The 19,115-nt window shown below is 57.0% G+C and overlaps 4 protein-coding genes across 4 annotated transcripts; 2 read left to right on the top strand and 2 right to left on the bottom strand.

Annotated features, from left to right (window-relative positions):
• Nucleotides 1–9,253: 9,253 nt before the first annotated feature.
• DNTTIP1 (deoxynucleotidyltransferase terminal interacting protein 1) lies at nucleotides 9,254–13,605 on the top strand. Its single transcript, XM_058814735.1, has 13 exons — nucleotides 9,254–9,359; nucleotides 9,437–9,507; nucleotides 9,661–9,757; nucleotides 9,892–9,990; nucleotides 10,486–10,554; nucleotides 10,844–10,900; nucleotides 11,144–11,205; nucleotides 11,651–11,696; nucleotides 12,165–12,223; nucleotides 12,399–12,459; nucleotides 12,791–12,862; nucleotides 13,057–13,112; nucleotides 13,437–13,605. Exons 1-13 carry the CDS (start codon nucleotides 9,273–9,275, stop codon nucleotides 13,573–13,575), a joined length of 975 nt encoding a protein of 324 aa, XP_058670718.1. The 5' UTR covers nucleotides 9,254–9,272; the 3' UTR covers nucleotides 13,576–13,605.
• A 279-nt stretch (nucleotides 13,606–13,884) lies between these two features.
• Nucleotides 13,885–15,544, top strand: UBE2C (ubiquitin conjugating enzyme E2 C). Its single transcript, XM_058814818.1, has 6 exons — nucleotides 13,885–14,333; nucleotides 14,411–14,438; nucleotides 14,579–14,665; nucleotides 14,827–15,031; nucleotides 15,159–15,218; nucleotides 15,353–15,544. The coding sequence occupies exons 1-6, from the start codon at nucleotides 14,233–14,235 to the stop codon at nucleotides 15,409–15,411; spliced, it is 540 nt and encodes a 179-aa protein (XP_058670801.1). The 5' UTR covers nucleotides 13,885–14,232; the 3' UTR covers nucleotides 15,412–15,544.
• LOC131564385 (regulator of G-protein signaling 9-binding protein-like) lies at nucleotides 15,511–16,516 on the bottom strand. The gene is made up of 2 exons (XM_058814817.1): nucleotides 16,324–16,516; nucleotides 15,511–16,236 (listed from the first exon to the last, which is right to left on the bottom strand). The coding sequence occupies exons 1-2, from the start codon at nucleotides 16,514–16,516 to the stop codon at nucleotides 15,803–15,805; spliced, it is 627 nt and encodes a 208-aa protein (XP_058670800.1). The 3' UTR covers nucleotides 15,511–15,802.
• Nucleotides 16,517–17,133: 617 nt separating this feature from the next.
• On the bottom strand, nucleotides 17,134–19,084 carry TNNC2 (troponin C2, fast skeletal type). Its single transcript, XM_058814823.1, has 6 exons — nucleotides 18,896–19,084; nucleotides 18,113–18,164; nucleotides 17,872–18,015; nucleotides 17,671–17,785; nucleotides 17,458–17,594; nucleotides 17,134–17,379 (listed from the first exon to the last, which is right to left on the bottom strand). Exons 1-6 carry the CDS (start codon nucleotides 18,896–18,898, stop codon nucleotides 17,348–17,350), a joined length of 483 nt encoding a protein of 160 aa, XP_058670806.1. The 5' UTR covers nucleotides 18,899–19,084; the 3' UTR covers nucleotides 17,134–17,347.
• Between the last annotated feature and the right edge of the window lie 31 nt (nucleotides 19,085–19,115).

Raw genomic sequence — 19,115 nt, 5'->3', positions numbered from 1 at the left:
GGTCATGGGCACCAACCTTGTGCCCCAGGAGGATTTAAAGCCCTGCCTGTGCCCAGGGAGGCAGCCCCCACGCTGCCCATCCACGCCATGAGGCTGCTGTCCCTGCTCCTGCTCCTGGGGCTCTGCTGCCTCTGGGCCCGGCTGCTCTCCCCAGGTGAGTGTGGGTGGGCACAGGGGGGCACAGGTGGATGTGGGACCCTGTGGAACAGTGCTGCAGGAGGATGTGCAGCCATGGGCACAGAGACCACTGTGACCATGGCTGAGAGTACAGCATCCCACCTGTGCTGTCTCCCCTATATCTTTGCATGCTGCAGAAATTATCACCAAGCCCCCCACAGCTCCCTGGGAGAGCTGTCTGGGGTCTCTGGAGCCCTCACCCCCAGGGTCCCACTGTGGGGCTGTCAGATGTGCTCAGTCATGCTACAGAGGGAGAGCCTGACATGGATTTCTGTCTTTCCCAGAATTCACTTAGCCCCCACCTGGATCTGGACCTGGACCAAGGACCCAGTCTGTGCACACCAGACAGCCAAACAACAGCTGGACAGCTGGACAGCCACGGAGGGCTCCATCAGCTGCTGGATGATCACCCAGCCTCCCAATCCCACCTCAGCACCCTCAGCTCTGTGCTTGCCATAGGGGTCTCTGTGCCCCCCACCCCCAGTAAACCCAGTCTGTGATGAACAATGTCTGGCTCCTGCTGCATCTGTCTCCTGGTGAGCCCCCAGCAGCTCCTGAGAGACCTTCAGTCCCTGTGGGAGGGATGGGGTCCCTGCTCAGGCTTTGGGAGGATGCTTGGGGAGCCTCAGGGAGCCACAGACCCCATGGGGAGGTTTGCTCTGCTCCAGAGATGCTCTGTGGGTCCTGGGTGGGAGAGTGCCTGGGGCTGTCTCTGGGGGTCTCCCACAGGGAAGAGAAGCATTTTGGTGTCTAGAGGGCCCTGCTGAGCCCACCCTGGGCAGGAGCAGCACCAGAGGGTCCCTGGGCAGGGCTGGGGCAGCCACAGTGACCTGGCCGTGCCAGGCACTGACCAAGGACAGCTTGTCACACCCAGCCAGTGGCCACTGTGTGGGGTTTATTAGGAAGGAAAAGGTTCAGCCCGAAACACCACTGGTGCCCAGGACCAGCCCTGGTAGAGTGAGGCAGAGGCCCCTGCACTCTGTGGGCTCTCCTCACCTCACATGTTCCTTGTAACCTTCTGGCATCAGTCAACACGTGTAATCACTGTCACCAGCACCATCACTGTAACCATCATCATCATCATCATCAGTGTTAAAGAAAGTTCTGACACCAGACTCTGAACTCTATCTGATATATTTATTGGCACAGATCAATCATGAAATCTGGTAGCTTGATCTGCAGCCTCAAAAGGAGGACCCCAAACAATGAAATCTCTGGGCAATTATACCCTTAGAGTGTAAACTCCCCATCCCTCACGTGACAGTCCAGATCAAGAGTCTTGTTGGGCTCTGGGGTCTTCTCATTCTTCATTGTTTCACTGTTTGTTACCCAGTGGCCTCCACGGGCTCATTTTCACACCCTCTGAGGTCAGTGTTGGTGGGGATTTCACTCAGATCTCTGGTCCATGTTACAATATGGTGGTTACAGTTCATACACCATGATCTATGAGCTGCCCACTCCAGCTATTCATTTTTAAGTAACATTTAAGCTACAGCTTCGTCTATTCTAGAATTAATGTTGAGATTGTCAGCCCTGGGTTTCACTACTCTCTCTCTTTTACCTACACAACACACCCACTATGGTTCAGATAAAGTTCAACTTGCACCTTACAGGTCCAACTCCTGATATCAAACAAGCACTCGGCTACTTTCAAATAATAGAAAATTTTCAGCAGTCATGACCACCACGGCCATCATTGCCATCATCTGCCTCCCTGTCAGATCCAGGATTCTTTCCCTCCTCAGGCTTCTCTGGCTTCTCCCCCAGCACAGATCTCTCCCACCAGCCCCCAGCTCCTCTCCAGTCTCCAGCTTTGCTACAGCCTTTAGTTTTTCCCTAGCCACAGTCTTCCCTCACATTCTGGGGATTCTTTCCCTTAATTTGGTTTCTTGCCAGGGGAATTACTATAAACAATCAGCAAATGTTTACACTCCAGTGGGAGTTTGTTAAAGGTATATTGTCCCTTCTCAAGGAAATGCCAATTTTTTTCTTCTCTAATAAGGGGGCTACAAAGGACACATATTTCATATCCAGTGCTGCCATCCAGGGGTGTGTGGCTGCAGAAATCCCACTCTGTGCTGCAGCAGGAGCTGGGTATTGTGGAACATTAGTGATTGTCGAATCAGGGAGTGCAGGAGCTGCACAGAGCACAAACTGCAGCCTCCTGAATTCAGGGTAGGGCTGGCATTTGAGCTGCTGGATGATACCCTTCAGGACAGCAGACACCAGGTTTGGCCTTTCAGAACACCAAAACCCAAATGTTTCACTATGATCTCTAAGAGCACAGCAAGTGGCTGACATGCACTTGTGCCAACACGTGCTCTTGCCCAGGGGCTGTGAATTACCCTGGGTGGTTTGGCTTTTGGCACTTGTTCTGCTTACTCCAGCAACTTTAACTCTTTGCTGACCAGGCTGAACACCCAACAACATTCTCTTAAAATTGAATCTCGTGCTCCCATGTCTGTTAAAAATTGCATAAATTTTTGTCCAATAGCATCAGAATGTCTGGACCATTATTGTGTCTGCCTTGATAGGATTTCAATTGCCAGATTTCAGTCTGGCCTGGCTTACAGCCATAGGGCTCTTGCAGATCAGTCATCTAAATCAAATCAAATGGGGCTGGTTTGGAGTATAATTTCCCACTCTATCCTAAGGTGCACTGGTTTCTTCTGTTTCTCTAATGAGTCTGGTTTCATATTCAGGGGGATTTGAAGGAAACAAAGAACAATCTTCTCCAGGTTCACTATGGTCAGGGCTACCCCAAATGTTTCCAATCTCATTCTTCATGGGATAAAAGTTAGTGTTCTAATCTATACAATATGAGAGGACGGGGAGTCCACATAAATATAACCTCAGTCTTTTCTTCTGACTTTTATTTTTTTCCTTTTCTTCCTGTAGCTTTTCTTCCTGTTTATGCAGCTTCTCAATTTTCAAAGACAATAATACAGCTTCTTTGCAACCTTCTATTTCTCTCTCAGATCTTATTTCTCTCTGCTATAGTTTTTCCTGTCCTAACAGGCAGCTTCTGTGCAAGTGTCCAATATCTTACAAAACACTCCTTTGCTCTTTTCATCTTTTATGCAGTCCCTGGCCACCTTTAGCTTTTCTTCCACAGCTTTCCAATCCTGCCAGTTTTCATTATGTGGAGCACAAATTTGAAAGAAAATAATTGAGCACATTGCTCTGCATCTTCCCTCAGCCTTGGCATGTCAGTAGCCCACAGCATTAAATCTCCTGTAATGCAGGGTCAATGGATATAAATTAAAACAATTGTTGGCTGCCCATTGATAACAGGACTCACATCATTTGTCCAGATTGGATTGGGGCAGTTGCAGGTGAAGCAGCAGTGAGCATAGAAAGCAAAGCAACAGGAACAGACAGTGGAAAATCCTTTTCAGTGGGCACACAGAGAGGAGCAGGGTCTGGGCTGGAATTTACCTCAGGATATCATGTACCAACCCCACTCCTGAGCTGCTGCTTTTCCCGAGCTCAATTATCCCATACACATCAATCTGCCCTATGTACCAGTCCTGTAATCTGTGCTGAAGGCAAATCAGAACAGTCTCTTTGAAACCCCCTGTGTGGGGCACACTTCTGCAGGTTTTGTCCCAGCATGTCAAGTAATATATGGCCATTCCTCCTGGCATGAAATCACTGTGAGTTTTAGGGATCATTTAGTAGTGCCAACTGTCTTCTCCCTATTCTGTAGTGCCTCAGCTAAGGGCATCCCCCTCTTTAAGCCAGGTACATAGCTCATCTTTCCCAAAACCCACAAAACTCAAACTTGTAGAAGGCAGGACTTGAACCTCCTTTAGAGATTTGACACTTCCTTACTCCAGAGCTCCTGGGTGAAACCATCCACTGCTGCAAATTTGGATATCTGGTGCTTGGAAGGAAATGGGCAAGTGAACAAGTGCCCCAATTGAGATGCCAAGCTGTTAAAGAAATTTTTGACACTATGCTCTCATATTCACTAGATACATTTATTGGCACAGATCAGGCATGAAATCTGGTAGCCTGAGCTGAACACTAGAAAAGAGGAACCCAAAAATCTCTGATCCCAGGGCAATTACATCCTTACAATCTAATATCTCCAGCCCCCATAATCAGAATCATTTTCATTGCTATTGGAGCGATCATATTCATTGTAATTGGAGTCACCATCTTCACTGCTATTGGAACTGTCACTGTAGATGTCATCATCACCATCTTCATTGCTACTGGAATTTTCATCACTGATGCCATCATCATCTTCTTCATTGCTATTGGAATTTTCATCATTGATGAGATCATCACCATCATCATTGCCATCATCACCAGCACCATGGCCATCATCACTGTCATCATCACTGTCATCATCCTTGCCATCAGAAAGGTCATTTTTAACACCATCATCACCATCTTCATTGCTTTTGGAATTGTCACTGTTGACACCATCAGCACCATCACCACTGTCATTGCCACCATTACCATTGTCACTGTCCTTGCCATGAAAAAGGTCATTTTTATCACCATCATCACCATCTTCTTTGCTATTGGAATTGTCACTGTTGACACCATGATCATGATCATCACCATTATCATCACTGTTGTTGCCAGCATGATCATGATCATTGCAATCACAAAGCTGATTTTTATTGCCATCATCACCAGTTTCACTGCTACTGGACTCACCAGTTTCATGGCTACTGGAGTCACCCATTTCACCTCTATTGGAGCTGTTTTTGCCATTGCCAGGCACCATGCTGAGCTCTCTCCCAGGCTCAAGGCTCAGGGTGCTTCCCAGCTGCCCTGGTGGTGGCCACCCAGCTGGAGCCACTCCATGGAACTCTGTAGGAGAACAGAGAGCAGCAGCATCAGCCCCAGCATGCTGCCCTTCCATCCATGCTCCCACCCAGCAGCCCAGTTAGCCACGATGCTGTGCTGTCTTCTCCTCTGCAGCTTTTCCTGGTGGGTTTCCAGGGCTCTGCCTCATCCCTGCTGCCCTCATGGTGAGGCAACTCCCCATGCTGGTGCCTCCCAGCTCATGGCAGTGTCATGGTGGGGCTAGTGCTCTCCTGGGCACCTCTGCCCTGGTGCCAGCAGCCACCCATGCCTGGGGAATCAGGGAGAGGTGGCACTGTGCCACTGTTCGCTGTGCCACAGCAGTGAGTGCCACATAGCCCGGGCTAATCGCACTCCACTCCCCCCGTGCCTTCCCTTGCCCTCCCAAGGCAGCAACCTGGCACCTGCCAGCACCTGCAAAACACCTGTGATTCTATGAAAATAAGGAAAAAACATTCTTAAATATTCCTCCCAGCCAGCCGTACTTGCCTGCAATGGGTGCTGCCTGCAGCTGTGCCCACAGGGTGAGGAGCCCCAGCAGGAGGATGCTCGGTGCCATGCTGATGAAGGCTGTGCCCAGGGCTCTGCCAACCTGCAATTTAAAGGGGCTCGCAGGCAGCCCGGGTGCAGGAATGGGAGGAGGCAGCCCACAGGTGACTTCAGGGACCTCCCACATCTCCCTCTAATTCTGTTTACCGAGGAGCCACTGCAGCTCCACCCTCAGCCAAGGCAGGAGCAGGATCCAGACTTGGCCGCACTCCAAGGACAGCACAAGGACTGACGGACAGAAGGGGAACCAAGAGTGCACAGAGGCAGATTCTTCACTGCTGCTCTCAACAGGAATCCCCATGGTGACCTTTAGCAACAGCAGTGACCCCAGCACCAGGCTCTGCCCCAGTGCAGGGCTGTGCTGCAGGCAGGAGCCTGTCCTGGCCCTGCCATCCCGGATGGAACAGGATCAGGGCAAGAGCACCTGGCAGCAGCACCAGGAGCTCTCTCCTTCCACATGCAAAATGCCCTCCATTCAAGGCTCCTGTTTCACATGTGGGGATTCTTTGCGGATTTTTGTAGGTCAAATATTCAAGGCTTCATTTGAGCACCTGTCTCTGAACTATCCCATTCCCAAGCAGATTACTCCAGTTCTTTCAGAGTTCCTACTGTTAGTTGCCAGGTTTAGGCACACAAATGAGCTCAAAGTCTCCTGAGCAAGTTAATGCTGTCCCACAGACCCATGGTTCTCCCCAGGACCCCCTTTATCACAGGACAGCCCACGCAGCTCAGCACACTGTGGGCAAAGTCAGAGCTCAGTGTGTGCTGAGTGTGTCTTTCCCCCAGACCAACCAGACCCCATCAACGTGGCCTCCATGCAGCTTTTGGGAACTCCTGAACATGAATTGCAGGATTTAGTGTCCATGCATGAGAGCCCTGTTAATTTACACACAAGCATTCGATAACCACATGAATTTGCAATGGGAGTGCACAGTTACTGCATGCACAAACACCAAATTAGGTACTGTCCAATGAATACCTGCTCCAATGAAACAGTGCTGCATTAAAATAGACCTCTCTGGAGGAAAAGGGGACTTCAAGCACAAGAGCTCACCCGAGCTGAGGAGAGCACAGGAACCTGTCTGCAAACTGCCAGCCACACTGCTGGCTTTCACCAGAGACCCACAGTCAGAGCAAATGAAAATTGGATGCGCTGCCACACTGCCTCCCCTTTCCTCTGCATGGGATCTCAGAGTAAAGACATATGTAATGTGTTTGAGACAGCAGATTAAGCTTAACAAAGATCCAATTCTGTGAGTGCTAACCTATTTAAAGCAAGTTATTCTCCAGTCACCCGGGAGTACGTGTTGGAATCTAATTTTCCAATTTTCTCCTTCTCTATTTAATGATTTCTTTCTGAATTACACACAAAGCAATGTGCAATGAATAGGGTAGGAGAACTTAAGGACTGGTCAGCCCAGGGCACATCAGCACCAAGCACAAATGGGTTGGAGTTTCTGGATAATAGACAAAGTTTAAATTTGCACCTGTGGGGTGAGTGAAATTAATTGGTTTGAGATTGACATTGTTACTAAAACTCTAAGCTGGCACTTGACAGGAGAGCTGCAAAAGCCAAGTCATGCTCAAAGAGCTTTCCACCAACATCATATCAAGACAATGCAGGGCCAGTGCAAGGGAAGGAGCACAGCTCTGCACAAACCTCCACCAATCTGTGTGGGAAGAGGGCTCATGGCAAGAAAAATGCTTTAAGTACAGGTTGATCCTTCTCCTCCTGCTGTGACTCAAGGTGGATGCAATTCCTCCCCGAACCACCCATGCCCATGGAGATGTGGTGCTCCACACCTGCAGCCGCCCGGCGGAACCCGCTGGCCCAGTGCTTATCACGGGTTCCTGTGGCTGCTAATCACCCCTGAGCTGGGCACCCCGGGGCAGGAACTGCTGGCCAGCCCGTGTCAGCAGCTCCAGCTCCCTTCCACGCACCTGCAAAACCATCTGGAACAACCTGAGGGATGGCAGGGCTCCTTCCGACTTCAGGAGTGCCGCGATGGAGAGCTCAGCGCTGCTGCTGTCTCTGTGCTTGCCTGGTGGTGCCTCCTTTTGGGAATAACACCTTAATTCTGGCACATTTCTGCTTTAGCAGACCATAATCCTGGATAACATTTAGGGAGCTAATGGGGGAGAATGTCTGACAAGCAAATTGCTATGATGAAATAAACACTTGAGGATACTGAGGGTTAGGGGACTTGTCCAAAGTCTCCCTGAGAATCAAGCATGAACATGGGTAACCTCAGCTGTGAATCTGGTGTTCATGTCTTGCAGACATGCACCTACCACAGAAATCCATGGAAAAATTACCATTAAAAACCAGGGCCTGGAGGAGACCCAAATAAGGCGCCACATCAGTTAGGTTTAGGTGATCCTTGACAGATGTTGTTCTGACACACTCTTGAAAAGATATCCCTGCAAAAACAGCGACTCTGTCATTGAGAATTTGTTCCAGGATTTAAGTCTTCTTCCAGGCTTCCATGTGAGCCCATGGTGGTCACTGTGGGGCCAACAGCTACAGCAGGAGAGTCACACTGAGGGGACACAGCCACAGGCTGCAGTGGCAGGTGCTGAGAAACACCAGCACAACATCCTCTGGAGGCGCCAACACAGCCCCCAGGCATTGGTCACAGAACCACAAAAGGGTTTAGGTTGGAAAAGACCTCTGAGATCATCGAATCCAACCTTTGACTGATCACCACCCTGTCAATTAGATCATGGCTCCAAGAGCCACGTGCACTCATCCCTTAAACACAAATGAAACAAGACTGAGCATCTGGCAAAGCTGGTGGGAAGGAGGTGCCACTTTCCCCTCAGCTGGGCTCAGGGCTGCCCCACTGGCAGAGAGGACAGGGACAGCCCTTGGAGATGGCTGCTGGAGAACACCCCTGCTCTGCACAGCGAGACCCACCCTGAGCTCTGGCAAATCCCCTGTGCTTGGTTTCTCTCACTGAATCATCTTGGAATGAGGAAGAACGTTACCAGCAAAATAGTAAAGGGTTTATCAATACAAAGTGTTATCCAGCTGATTCAACAGAAAAGCTTCTCTTTGACCACAACATGGGGTGAGATTATTTGGAAAACGACAAAAAAGTTGTTTTGACTATCCTGCACACATTATACAAGATGAGGAAATGCTTTGGGGTGTTTGCTCAGAGAAGCAATGAGAATCCAGAAAGAGGAATTACACCAGCAAACACACAGATCATGAAAGACTGGCGTTCACATTGCAGCTGCTCTCAGAGCCAGGGGCCGCGTGTGTCCAGCTCCACCCGCTGGGACAGCTCCTGCCCTGGGACAGGATGAGTTTAAGGGACTCGGGATGCCGTGCCTCGCCCTCCACTCTGCTCTGGGTGGGACAGGGTGAGTTTAAGGATTCGGGATGCGCTGCCTCTCTCTCCAGCACTGCTCTGGGTGGGACAGGGTGAGTTTCAGGATTCGGATGCCGTGTCACCCTCTGGCACCGCTCAGCCCCGGGGAGGGCGGCGGGGACACCCGGAGGCAGCGCCCAGCGCCCCGGCGGCACCTCCCGGGCGGGCACGCTGTGAGCCCGGGCTCCGAGAGCCCACACCGGGTGTCCCCCCGGCCCTGCCTCTCCCGCCCGGCCCCGGTCCGGCCCCGTAGCCCCGGTTAGCGTCACATCCGTCGGGGCCCGATGATGCAGGCGCGGGATCCCCGCGCATCCGGTGCCCGGCCCCGCAGCCGGCAGCGCGGCCATGGGCGCCGCCCGCGATGCGGAGCAGCAGCCGGGGCCGCCGGGCGAGGAGGGCCCGGGCGATGCCGAGGAGCAGCTGGTCAGCACGGTGAGGAGGGGGCCGGTCTGGGGGCCGGTTTGGGGGGCGGCGGGACCGCGGCTGACCCGCTGCGGTGTGTCCCGCAGAACCCCTGGAACATCATGATCAAGCACCGGCTGGTGCAGCGGCGCGGGCGGCGCTCCCAGATGACCACCAGGTACGGCGGGGCCGGGATGGGCACCGGGGCACGGGGGGATGCAGGGGAAGGGTGGAGCTGCGGGACCGGGATGGGCACCGGGCGCAGGGAGGATCGGGTCAGACCGGGCCGGGCAGGGGGTTCCGCGCCACCTCCTGAGCCCTCCACCCGCAGCTTCACGGACCCGAGCGTGTCCATGGACCTGCTGCGTGCTGTGCTGCAGCCCAGCATCAACGAGGAGATCCAGGGCATCTTCAAAAAGTACATGAAGGTGAGCGCTGGACAGGTGGGCAGCAGCCTGAAGGTGCTGGGGACAGCTCGGCTGGCACCGAGGCCATCGTGCCTGGCTGGGAGCCGAGCTGGCACTGCACAGGCTGTCACCCTCTCCCGCCTTTTCCTGCTCAGTTCTTCCAGACAGCCGCCATCAACGTGCGTGATAACGTTGGCGAGGAGGTGGACCCAGAGCAGCTCATCCAGGAGACCTGTAGGAGCTGCCTGGAGCAGGTGAGTGATGGTGAGGTGTTTCTTGAGTGCCCAGCCAAGCAAAGCAGCCTGGCTAGAATGTGTCCCTCTTAACAGCTTTGCTGTCACTGTGAGGGGACACCCACAGCCCTTGTATGACTGCTGTGTTGGGATTCATTCTCACTGGGAAGCAGGGAGCAGTCAGGGCTGGGCAGCTCATGCTGCTTCTTTTCACTGCTGCTGTAGGAACATGGCACACTGCTGGAGCCACACAAGCTGGCTCCCAGTACCTGTCAGAGGGTCCTGGCAGGGTAGGGCAGGACTTTTCCTTTCACGTCTTGCTTATCTGCCAGTTCTCCAGAATTTATCATGCTCAGATTGTGCTTTTGCATCTGGCTGTCTGTGGAAGCATGGCCTTGGTAGCACTCCAAAAGCAAAGCTGCTGCAGGGCTTTTAGGCAGATATGTAGAGGTGGGGATTGGTTATGGGGCCGTCTCTGATCCCAGAATCAATGGAACCTTCTTTGTCTTCCTGCAGGCCAAGCTGTTGTTCTCCGATGGCAAAAAGGTGGTTCCCAGGTTGCCCCATGAGCAGGCAGTGCCAAAGGTAATTGCTGTGACTGTACACAGAGGTTTGAATGACCTGTGAGAGAGGTTTAAATGACAGGAGAAGAGTTGGGATCACTTTGTTCTCTGGCTCTTCTTGGCCACCAGTGCAGTAGTGCAGAGGCAGAGTGGGGGATGTTTGGCTTGAAGGGAATACAGGGCAAGGAGAATCCCAGGTGTGGGTGCTGCTTGCTGCAGTTCAGGCTGCTCACAGAGGTGGGCTGGGGTCAGTGTTCACCTGGCCAGGATGGGAGAAGAGCCCTGCTCATCCCACTGCCCTTCCTCCTCAGCGTGCCCGACAGATGGATGAGGAGCTGAGCCGCCGAGGGAGCCCCATTCCAAAAAAGGTACAATGGTTTCCCCACAAGAGATTTTATTTTTGGGAAGCCTGGCCCTCATTCCTGGCCATTCCCACAGTGTGAGTGCAGGGAGGTGCACAGGAAGCTTTTTTGACGTGTTGGAGGTGCTCAGTCTGGTCCCAGGCAGTGTTTTTGCCTGTGACAAAAGAAGCAGCTTCCCTGGGAGAGGGAGGTTGCTGAGAGGGTTCACAGGCAGCACAGCTGGGTCTCACAAGGGTTTTTTCCATGCAGAGGAAGGGGCGGCCTCCAGGACAGAGCCTGTCAAATGACCGTGGAGTCTCAGGCATGGCAGCGTGAGTACAAACCCTGAGCCAGAGCCCCTGTTTGGGGAGGGCAGGGGGCATGAGGCTGCCTGTGGGGTGCACAGAAACCCCACAGACTTCTCTCCTGCGCAGGGGTGATGGGAGTTCTGGGTGTGTGCAAAAGCAGGGCTAGGTTGAGGTGTTCCCCTCAGGAGGCAAAGACCTTTAAAGGAGGGATTTTAAACAGGCCCAAAGGGGTGAAAAGGTCCAGATGGACCATCCAGAGTGAGTGGTGAGACACAGGAGATGGCAGGATCTGGGCAACCAGGAGAGGAGGATGTGCAGCAAAACTGAGGGTCCGAAGCTGGGCACTGTGGGGGAATGGAGGGTGTGAAAAACGGTGGATCTGGAAGGGCTTGGGCTCAGTCCCTGCTGCTGGTGGTGACTGAGCTGATCCCCCTGGGACTCATTCTCACTGTATTTTCCTTCCCCTCAGGTGGAAGCTTAAAGTCTCTGAGCCTGTGAAAAGGGATGGACCAAAGGTATTAGCTGTCCGACACTGCTGGGCTCCCTCTCTCCTCCCCTTTGCTCCCTCTGGCAGAGCCCTGCAGCTGCAGGAGCCCAGGACAGCGGGGCTGTGCTGTGCCCTGACGGGGTCCTGGGCAGGGCTGGAGCAAGAATAGGAAGCGAAGTGCCCGGAGGCCCTTGCTGGTCTCCCCAGGCACCATAGCCTGTATCCCTGCGGTGTGGTGCCGCTGGGGCAGCCCTGAGGAGACCGGGAGTAGCCAGGAGAATCCCACAAGTGTTTCCCACGAGGGAAACTGCTTAGATCAGCCCCGATGGAATGTAATGTCCCTCCCCTGCTGAAGGCTGGAGGTCATTGGCCAGCAGCTCCCTCCCTCCCAGCCTGGAGGCAGCTCCAAGGTTCCCTGTCAGAGAGCCGAGGCTTGTGGAGCATGGCCAGCAGCAGCTTCATTTCTAATGTTGCCCCTTTTCCAATTGCTCTGTAGTGGGATCCATCCCGACTGACTGAAACCACAACCTTTGTGCTGGGATCTCGAGCAAACAAGTAAGGAACGGCCCTGTCGATGGAGGGTGGCGTCCCCAGGCAGGAGCCCGTGACACTCCTCCCGTCACTTCGCTTCTCTGCCTCAGTAGGAAGGCCTTGGGGAGGAGAGGGGTGTCCCTGTGCCACCGCAGCTGCCCTGCCCACACCCCTAACACCCCTCGTGTTCCTATTGCAGGGCTCTCGGGATGGGAGGAACAAGAGGGCGACTCTACATCAAGCATCCCCACCTCTTTAAGGTCAGGTGCCACAGCCAGATGGTTTCCCATGGGAATTAGGAGCGTGTGCTTCAGCTCCCTTGTTTGCCTCCTCCCCCATGCCCTTGTTTGTTGTCTTAGAGCGCGTTCCCAAGGTTTGGCCCGCGCACAACACGAGCCAATGGTGTCCTGTGCCTGCCAGGGCGGTGGGATGGGCAGAGCCAGGGCTGAGGCTGGAGCAGGGCAGGAGGAGTGGGGGGCAGAGCAGAGTGGGGAGCACAACAGAGTGGGGGGCAGTGTCCTGCAGGAGGGAGAGCTTTCAGGGCAGGGTCTGTCACTCATTCTTAGCTCGGTCCTTGGTGCTTTATTGCAGTACGCAGCTGACCCGCAGGATAAGCACTGGCTGACAGAGCAGCAGCACATGAGAGCCATTGGGGGCAAGATGGTGAGTGCACCCCGGCGCAGGGCCCGCCACAGGGGTGGGGACACTGCGCTGCCAGGGTCTGTGCCCTGCCCACAGCACTGGGGCATGGCCAGGAGGCACAGCTGGCTCCTACGGGGACAGCGGTGGCTGGGGGCTCGCCCTGCCCTGGCTGCCCCTCGCAGCCACCCTGAGGTGTCCCCTGCCTTGTGTCACAGGCCTACCTCCTCATTGAAGAGGACATTCGGGATTTGGCCGCCAGTGAGGATTACAGGTGAGGAGCAAAGCAGAAACTCTGGGCCTGGGGCTGCATCCCAGGGGAGCCCCACCATAAGCCCCCTCACTGCTACCTTGCAGCAGTGTCCTGTGCTGGAGGGATTGGGTTATGGTTGGGGTTTGGTGCCCAAGAGGCCATGTTGGTGACAAAGGTGTGGACTTGGTGTTGGTTGGGGTCCATGGTAGATTTGGGTGCAGTGCTGAGATCCATGGTGGGTTTGGTGGGTCTGGGCTTGGTACTGATGTGTGCCAGGGCACGTGGTGGGTTTGGGATCATCAGTGGGTGCTGCAGTCCCTCCATCTCGCCCTCCTTCCTCCCCAGGGACTCTGTTGATCTGCGGCTGGAAGAGCTGAAGCCTTTCATCCCACCAGCCTGGATGACTGAGAAGATGCAGAAGCACATGGAGACGCTTCGCCGCGGGGGGGAGGTGCCGCCCCCCGAGGACCCCCCCGAACCCTGATGCCCCCCAATAAAGCCGCTTCGTTCCCACCTCGCCGTTTCCTGGCACCGGGCACCGGGCTCTGCCCGCCGAGGGGCCTGCGGGACGCGCGGTCCCGCCCCCGCGGGGCAGCGGCCAATCACAGCGCGGTGCGTCACCGGGCCGGCTGTCATTCAACAGCCGCTGGCCGTTATCGTGGGAGCTGCATCCTCGGCGGGCGGTGATTGGCCGGCTCGAACGGGGCTGCGCGCTGATTGGTGGAGGGGCGGCACGCGGAAATATTCAAACGGGGCGCGGGAGCGGGCGGGGCGTACCGGAGTGTTCGGAACCGGGGCTGCGATCGAGCCGCTCCTGCACTGACAAAGGGGTCCGGACCGAGCCGCTGCTGAATCGGAGAGCGTCTGCAGTGGGGGTTGGGATCGGGCCGCCGCCGCCGCGCAGGAGAGCCCCAAGCACCGCCGTTCGGTACGGGGCAGCCCCGCCAGGGGAGCCCTGACCGCCGCTCGGCACCGGCAGAGCCGCAGAGGGCCCGAGTCCTGCCCTGAGCGGGACTGCGGGAGGGAAGGAGCCAGCGGAACTCGGTGCGGCGCCGCCAGGGAGCGGGAGCCGCGTCCAGCCCGTGACCCGCCGGCAGCGGCGGCCGGTGCCGGTGTGCTGCTCCGTGCCCCGGGAGCCGCTATGGCCTCACAGAACGCCGACCCCGCCGCCGTGTCCAGCGCGGCCGCCCACAAAGCGGCTGAGACCGGGGCCACGGCGGCCCGCGGCGCGGTGGGCAAGAGGTGAGCGGGGCCGGGACCGGGGCTGAGGGCGGGGGCTGCCCCGGTGAGCCGGCCGGTAACGTGCGCTTTCCCCGCAGGCTGCAGCAAGAACTGATGGCGTTGATGGTGAGTGGGGCCCCGGGACTGAGTCGGGATTTGGGGATCCTGAGGCCAAGCCGGGGGCTGGGGGTCCCCAAAGGCACCTGGGGCTGACCCGGGGTGGGGTGGGGGATGTCCGGGGCCGCCCTAACGCGCTGCCCCCGCAGATGTCCGGTGACAAAGGCATTTCCGCCTTCCCCGAGTCCGACAACCTCTTCAAGTGGATCGGGACCATTGACGGCGCCGCCGGGACGGTGAGAAGCGCGATCCCGGTCTGGGGGGGCCTGACCGTGCCCCACTCTCCTCCCTTCGGCTGAGGGTGGTCCCAGCCCTCCACTGCCCCTGTTCCTCTTCCTCCCCACACCTCTGGGGCTACAGCCCCCCTGACTGCTGTCCCCTCGACTCCCACTCCCAGGCCTACGAGGAGCTGCGGTACAAGCTGTCGCTGGAGTTCCCCAGCGGGTACCCCTACACAGCACCCACCGTGCGGTTCCTGACCCCCTGCTTCCACCCCAACGTCGACACCCAGGGCAACATCTGCCTCGACATCCTCAAGGAGAAGTGGTCAGCGCTGTATGATGTCCGCACCATCCTGCTCTCCATACAGAGCCTGCTGGCAGGTGGGTCTCGTGGACAAGCTGCTATGGAGAGCTGAGGGAAGGGGTGGTGGTGGGACTGTCCAACCCAGATCAGGGCTCAGGGGTGTCCAGGTCACCTCCTACCAGCTGACCCAGCCACTGTTTGCAGAGCCAAACATCGAGAGCCCTCTGAACACACATGCAGCCGAGCTCTGGAAGAACCAAGTCGGTGAGTGCCTGAAGCAGAACCCTTCTGCCCCCTCCCCAGTGGGATGAGCAGCAGCACAGCCCCAGTGCCTGTCTGACCCCACAGCTGCCCTGGCCACTGCCTCAGGTGGTGTCATATTCCCCCTCTCTCCTCAGCCTACAAGAAGTATGTGCGGGAGACGTACAACAAGCAGACCAAGAGCCAGGAGACCTGACCATCACCACGGCCCCTCAGCCCACCCCTTCCCTCCCTCCCGGCCATCCCCGCCTTCTGTATCATAGGCTGTTTTTAAATTAATGTCGCAGTCCGAGCCACGGTTAATGTATAAATAAATGAATAAATGCAGGTTTATAACTTCTGCAGGGGATTCTGTGGCAGCTCTAGCATACTCTGAGTGCCTAGAGGACCCTCTGCAAGTGTGGGCAGGAAGGGTGGAAGGGATAGTGACCCCTGTAGGGTAACAGGAGTTTATCAGTATATATCCCATTTTGTCTACAGGGTGGGAGCAGCTCCCACCATCATCTGTAAGGGCAGGGGTTGAGATCTGTAGGGGTACCTCTGTCCCCTGCTCTGTGACAGGGGTGCCACCTCCCCTGCCCCCCAGGTCAGAGCACCCCACAGCAGTGCCCAGCACAGGCGCCTCCCCAGGCTGCTCTCTCTGCGGTGCCGCTTGTCTCTGCCGGCTGTGTGGTCTCTGTGGCTTCTACTGTCCACGGTGGAATGTTGGCTCCGCTCTCCATCTCTGCCAGCGTGGCCCTCACCTGCTCGATCTCCTCCTCCAAGCTCTGGGTGGTGGGGGGCTGTGTGGGACCCCCTCCTCTCCGGCTGGGCAACCCCCAGCCCCCCAGCCCAGTGCGCAGTGGGGCCACACCACCCCCTTGCACGGAGAAGAGCTGGCAGAGGTGCTGGGCTCTGTACAGGTCCTGCAGGAAGAGCTCCAGGGCGGAGAGGAAGAGCACCCAGAGCCGCTCCAGCTCCTGCCGCTCCCGAGGGCTGGCCGGGCCCTGCCGCAGCCCCGCCAGCAGCGTCCGCCGCAGCCCTGTGGGAGGGCGTGTGAGCCGGGGCCAAGCAGTGTGGGTGCAGAGGCTCCCGTGGCTGCTGCCCGGTGCAGCAGTGCCCTCCTTACCCATGCTGAGCTCACAGGCCTCTGCGCTCCTCCTGCGGCGCTCCTCTCGCAGCCGGGGGCCGTCCCCGCTCCCCCCGAGCTGCAGCACCAGCTGATGGTGTCCGGCCGTGGCCTTGCAGAGGGCAGCCTGGGCTGTGGCACACGTTCCCACTGCCCCCCGCCCGCGGCTCGCATCCCTTCTGCCTGGTGCCATCACACCCCGTGACAACGGGGCAGGGGCAGGATGGCCGCGGTGGCCGCTGGCTCTCCGGGGGCTCGGCTGCTCTATACCACCAGAGCGCTGTGCTGTGACGAGCTCTGAGCTGTGTTTTGGTTCGGTGGTCCCACCCACCCTGGCTGGGGACTGCACTCCGCCTCATCCCCCTGCTGTGCTCCACCCCTGCCGGTCCCCAGGGAGCTGTGGTTTCCAGCAGGCTGGCACAGCCCCTTCAAAGAGAGACACAGATACAAGTGTCACCTTTCCCCTGTAGGGAAGGGGCTCTCCTGCCCTACCACCTTATAGCCAGGTCCTCTGGGTGGGAGATGTGGGTCCCAGCGTGGGGCTCTCACAGGTCCCACAGCCCTGGCGCAGGACCCTCAGGGCCATCCTCCCTCAGCCTCTGGCGTGTGAACGAGCTGCTCTGCACGGAAACTCTGAGCTCAGCACTGGCGCCTGCCCAAGAGGCCGTGGGAACCACAACTCCGGGCTGCCCCTGTAGCACTGCCCTGTGGTGTGAGCCCGCCCACGTTCCCTCCCTGGGGAGCAGAGCAGGGACACACTGCCACAGCCCCCCTCCCCATGCACCCCCAGTGAAATCCTGCACCAGCAGCTCAAGCCTTTCCTCTTTAATTGAGGCTGGAATCAAAGCCACAGGTGACAGATCGGAGGAAAAGCTCAGCCGCCGGTGGTGAGATGTGACCAGGACCCTGGCACAGAGCGAGGTCCCAGCCAGTGCTGAGGGCCAGATGCTGTGGAGCTGCTGCTCCCTGGACAGCAGGGGAACAGGGCTGCGTGCAGCAGCTGGCCTGAGGAATGTCTGGTCCCTTACTGCACACCCTCCATCATCTTCAGGAACTCTGCAAGAGAACAGCAGCCTCAGCCCATGGCCCTGCCTGGGTGCACAACATGGGTGCTTGGCTGGGGCCATTGCTCACCATCAAAGTCGATGCGACCGTCATTGTTCTTGTCTGAATCCTTCATCATGTCCTCTATGTCCTCATCAGTGACAGGCTCCCCAGTGGCCCTCAGGATCTCACCCAGTTCCTCGATGTCAATGAACCCATCCGCATTCCTGCAGGAGGGAGAGGGAGGGATGGGACCTTGCTTGCTCCCACAGACAGGATGGGCCACTTCGCCCCCACACTCACCGGTCAAAGATGCGGAAGCAGTTGGCCAGCTCCTCCTCAGACTTGCCTTTGGCATCCTCTTTCATCTGGCGCACCATCATGACCAAGAACTCCTCGAAGTCGATGGTGCCGCTGCCTGTGGGGAGGAAGCCAAGCGTGGGTCAGGCTGCCTGCCCGGGGTCCAGCTCCCACCCCTGCCACCAGCCACCAAGGGCTGCTCACCGTCCTCGTCCACCTCCTCAATGATGGCATCCAACTCCTCTTTGGTGGGGTTCTGGCCCAGCATTCTCATCACTGTCCCCAGCTCCTTGGTGCTGATGTCTCCACCGCCATCAGCATCGAACATGTCGAAGGCGGCTTTGAACTCTGTGGAGAGACGGGTCAGGTCTCTGAGCAGTGGGGCAGAGCCAGGCCCTGCACCATGGCCATGTCTGGCCCCTGTCCCTGCTGTCCCCACACTCACCCGCAATCATCTCCTCGCTGAGGAAGGCACGGGCTTCTGCCTGCTGGTCCGTCTGCAAGGCAAGGGAGAGGGGTCACCCATATCTAACCAGAGACCACTCATACAGCATGGCCGAACAGTGCTTGGCTGTGGGAAGAGCCTCTGCCCTGCTGCAGGACAATCCTGCGCTGGCATAAGCCACAGGCACCCGCAATCCCTACAGTTCTGATGCCTTCCAGGCCATTCATGAATATGGAGGGCTACAGGGAGCCCCTGCCTGAGTCCCCCATTATCTGGGGGGCTCCATTGTGCTGGGGTCATGGTCCCTGTGCTCAGCCTTGGCATCCTGGGCATGCAGAGCTATTTTTGGGAACTCCTCAGCTCCCCTTGTAGGGATCGTTGGGGCTACAGCCGTGGCACCTGTCAGCCCCGATCGAGTTTCTCCTGGAGGCGCAGGCCGGCCATGGAGCCAGCAGCGAGGCCGTGTCGCATGACCCAGCACTCGGCTTTCAGCCACCCCCTGCTGCCCCTGCCTCTGTGCAGCCCTGAGCTCCCAACAGGGTTGAGATGGTGTCCCCAGGCACCTGCACCCCCTCAGCAGTACACACTCACCCTCAGATCTGTTCTGTGGGGATCCTGCACCACCCCAACGCCTCCCTGTCCTCACTGCCATGGTCAGCCCAGCACTGGGCACCATATCCCTGCTGCCCTCTGCTGCAGAGGCACAGCCCAGAGCCCCCTGGTGCCCCCTGCCCAGTCAGGTCTCTTTCTGGCACACGGCACACAGCACACAGGAACACTCACCATCTTGGGAATTGATGGAGCTTCCCACCCCCAGAGAATCACCAGCTCCTGCAGCAGGAACTCCCAGAAGCTTCGTGGTGCCGCTGGCACCCCAATTTGTAGTGTCTCCTCTGTGGGATGTGCCTTCAGCTACTGCCCCCTGGCCCCCCTCAGCCTATCAGCGCTCTGGCAGCACTCAGCCCCTCTCACTGGCAACTGGCGCCTTTACCTAATTTAGCCA

This window comes from Ammospiza caudacuta, chromosome 15 (assembly GCF_027887145.1).
Source record: "Ammospiza caudacuta isolate bAmmCau1 chromosome 15, bAmmCau1.pri, whole genome shotgun sequence".
NCBI classification, from domain to species: Eukaryota; Metazoa; Chordata; class Aves; order Passeriformes; family Passerellidae; genus Ammospiza; species Ammospiza caudacuta.
This window is presented reverse-complemented; position numbering and strand designations above follow the sequence as displayed.

Excerpts from the sequence above, each read along its gene's own strand:
- DNTTIP1 (XM_058814735.1), top strand. The coding sequence starts at position 9,273 with ATGGGCGCCGCCCGCGATGCGGAGCAGCAGCCGGGGCCGCCGGGCGAG. Across the intron at positions 10,555-10,843 it reads ATGAGCAGGCAGTGCCAAAG|CGTGCCCGACAGATGGATGA; the intron begins GTAATTGCTGTG and ends CTTCCTCCTCAG. Across the intron at positions 13,113-13,436 it reads GCCGCCAGTGAGGATTACAG|GGACTCTGTTGATCTGCGGC; the intron begins GTGAGGAGCAAA and ends CTTCCTCCCCAG.
- UBE2C (XM_058814818.1), top strand. The coding sequence starts at position 14,233 with ATGGCCTCACAGAACGCCGACCCCGCCGCCGTGTCCAGCGCGGCCGCC. Across the intron at positions 14,334-14,410 it reads CGCGGCGCGGTGGGCAAGAG|GCTGCAGCAAGAACTGATGG; the intron begins GTGAGCGGGGCC and ends CTTTCCCCGCAG. Across the intron at positions 15,032-15,158 it reads CATACAGAGCCTGCTGGCAG|AGCCAAACATCGAGAGCCCT; the intron begins GTGGGTCTCGTG and ends CACTGTTTGCAG.
- LOC131564385 (XM_058814817.1), bottom strand. The coding sequence starts at position 16,516 with ATGGCACCAGGCAGAAGGGATGCGAGCCGCGGGCGGGGGGCAGTGGGA. Across the intron at positions 16,237-16,323 it reads GGCCTGTGAGCTCAGCATGG|GGCTGCGGCGGACGCTGCTG; the intron begins GTAAGGAGGGCA and ends GCCCTCCCACAG.
- TNNC2 (XM_058814823.1), bottom strand. Across the intron at positions 17,595-17,670 it reads TGCTTCCGCATCTTTGACCG|GAATGCGGATGGGTTCATTG; the intron begins GTGAGTGTGGGG and ends TCCCTCCTGCAG. Across the intron at positions 17,380-17,457 it reads CGGTCGCATCGACTTTGATG|AGTTCCTGAAGATGATGGAG; the intron begins GTGAGCAATGGC and ends GTTCTCTTGCAG.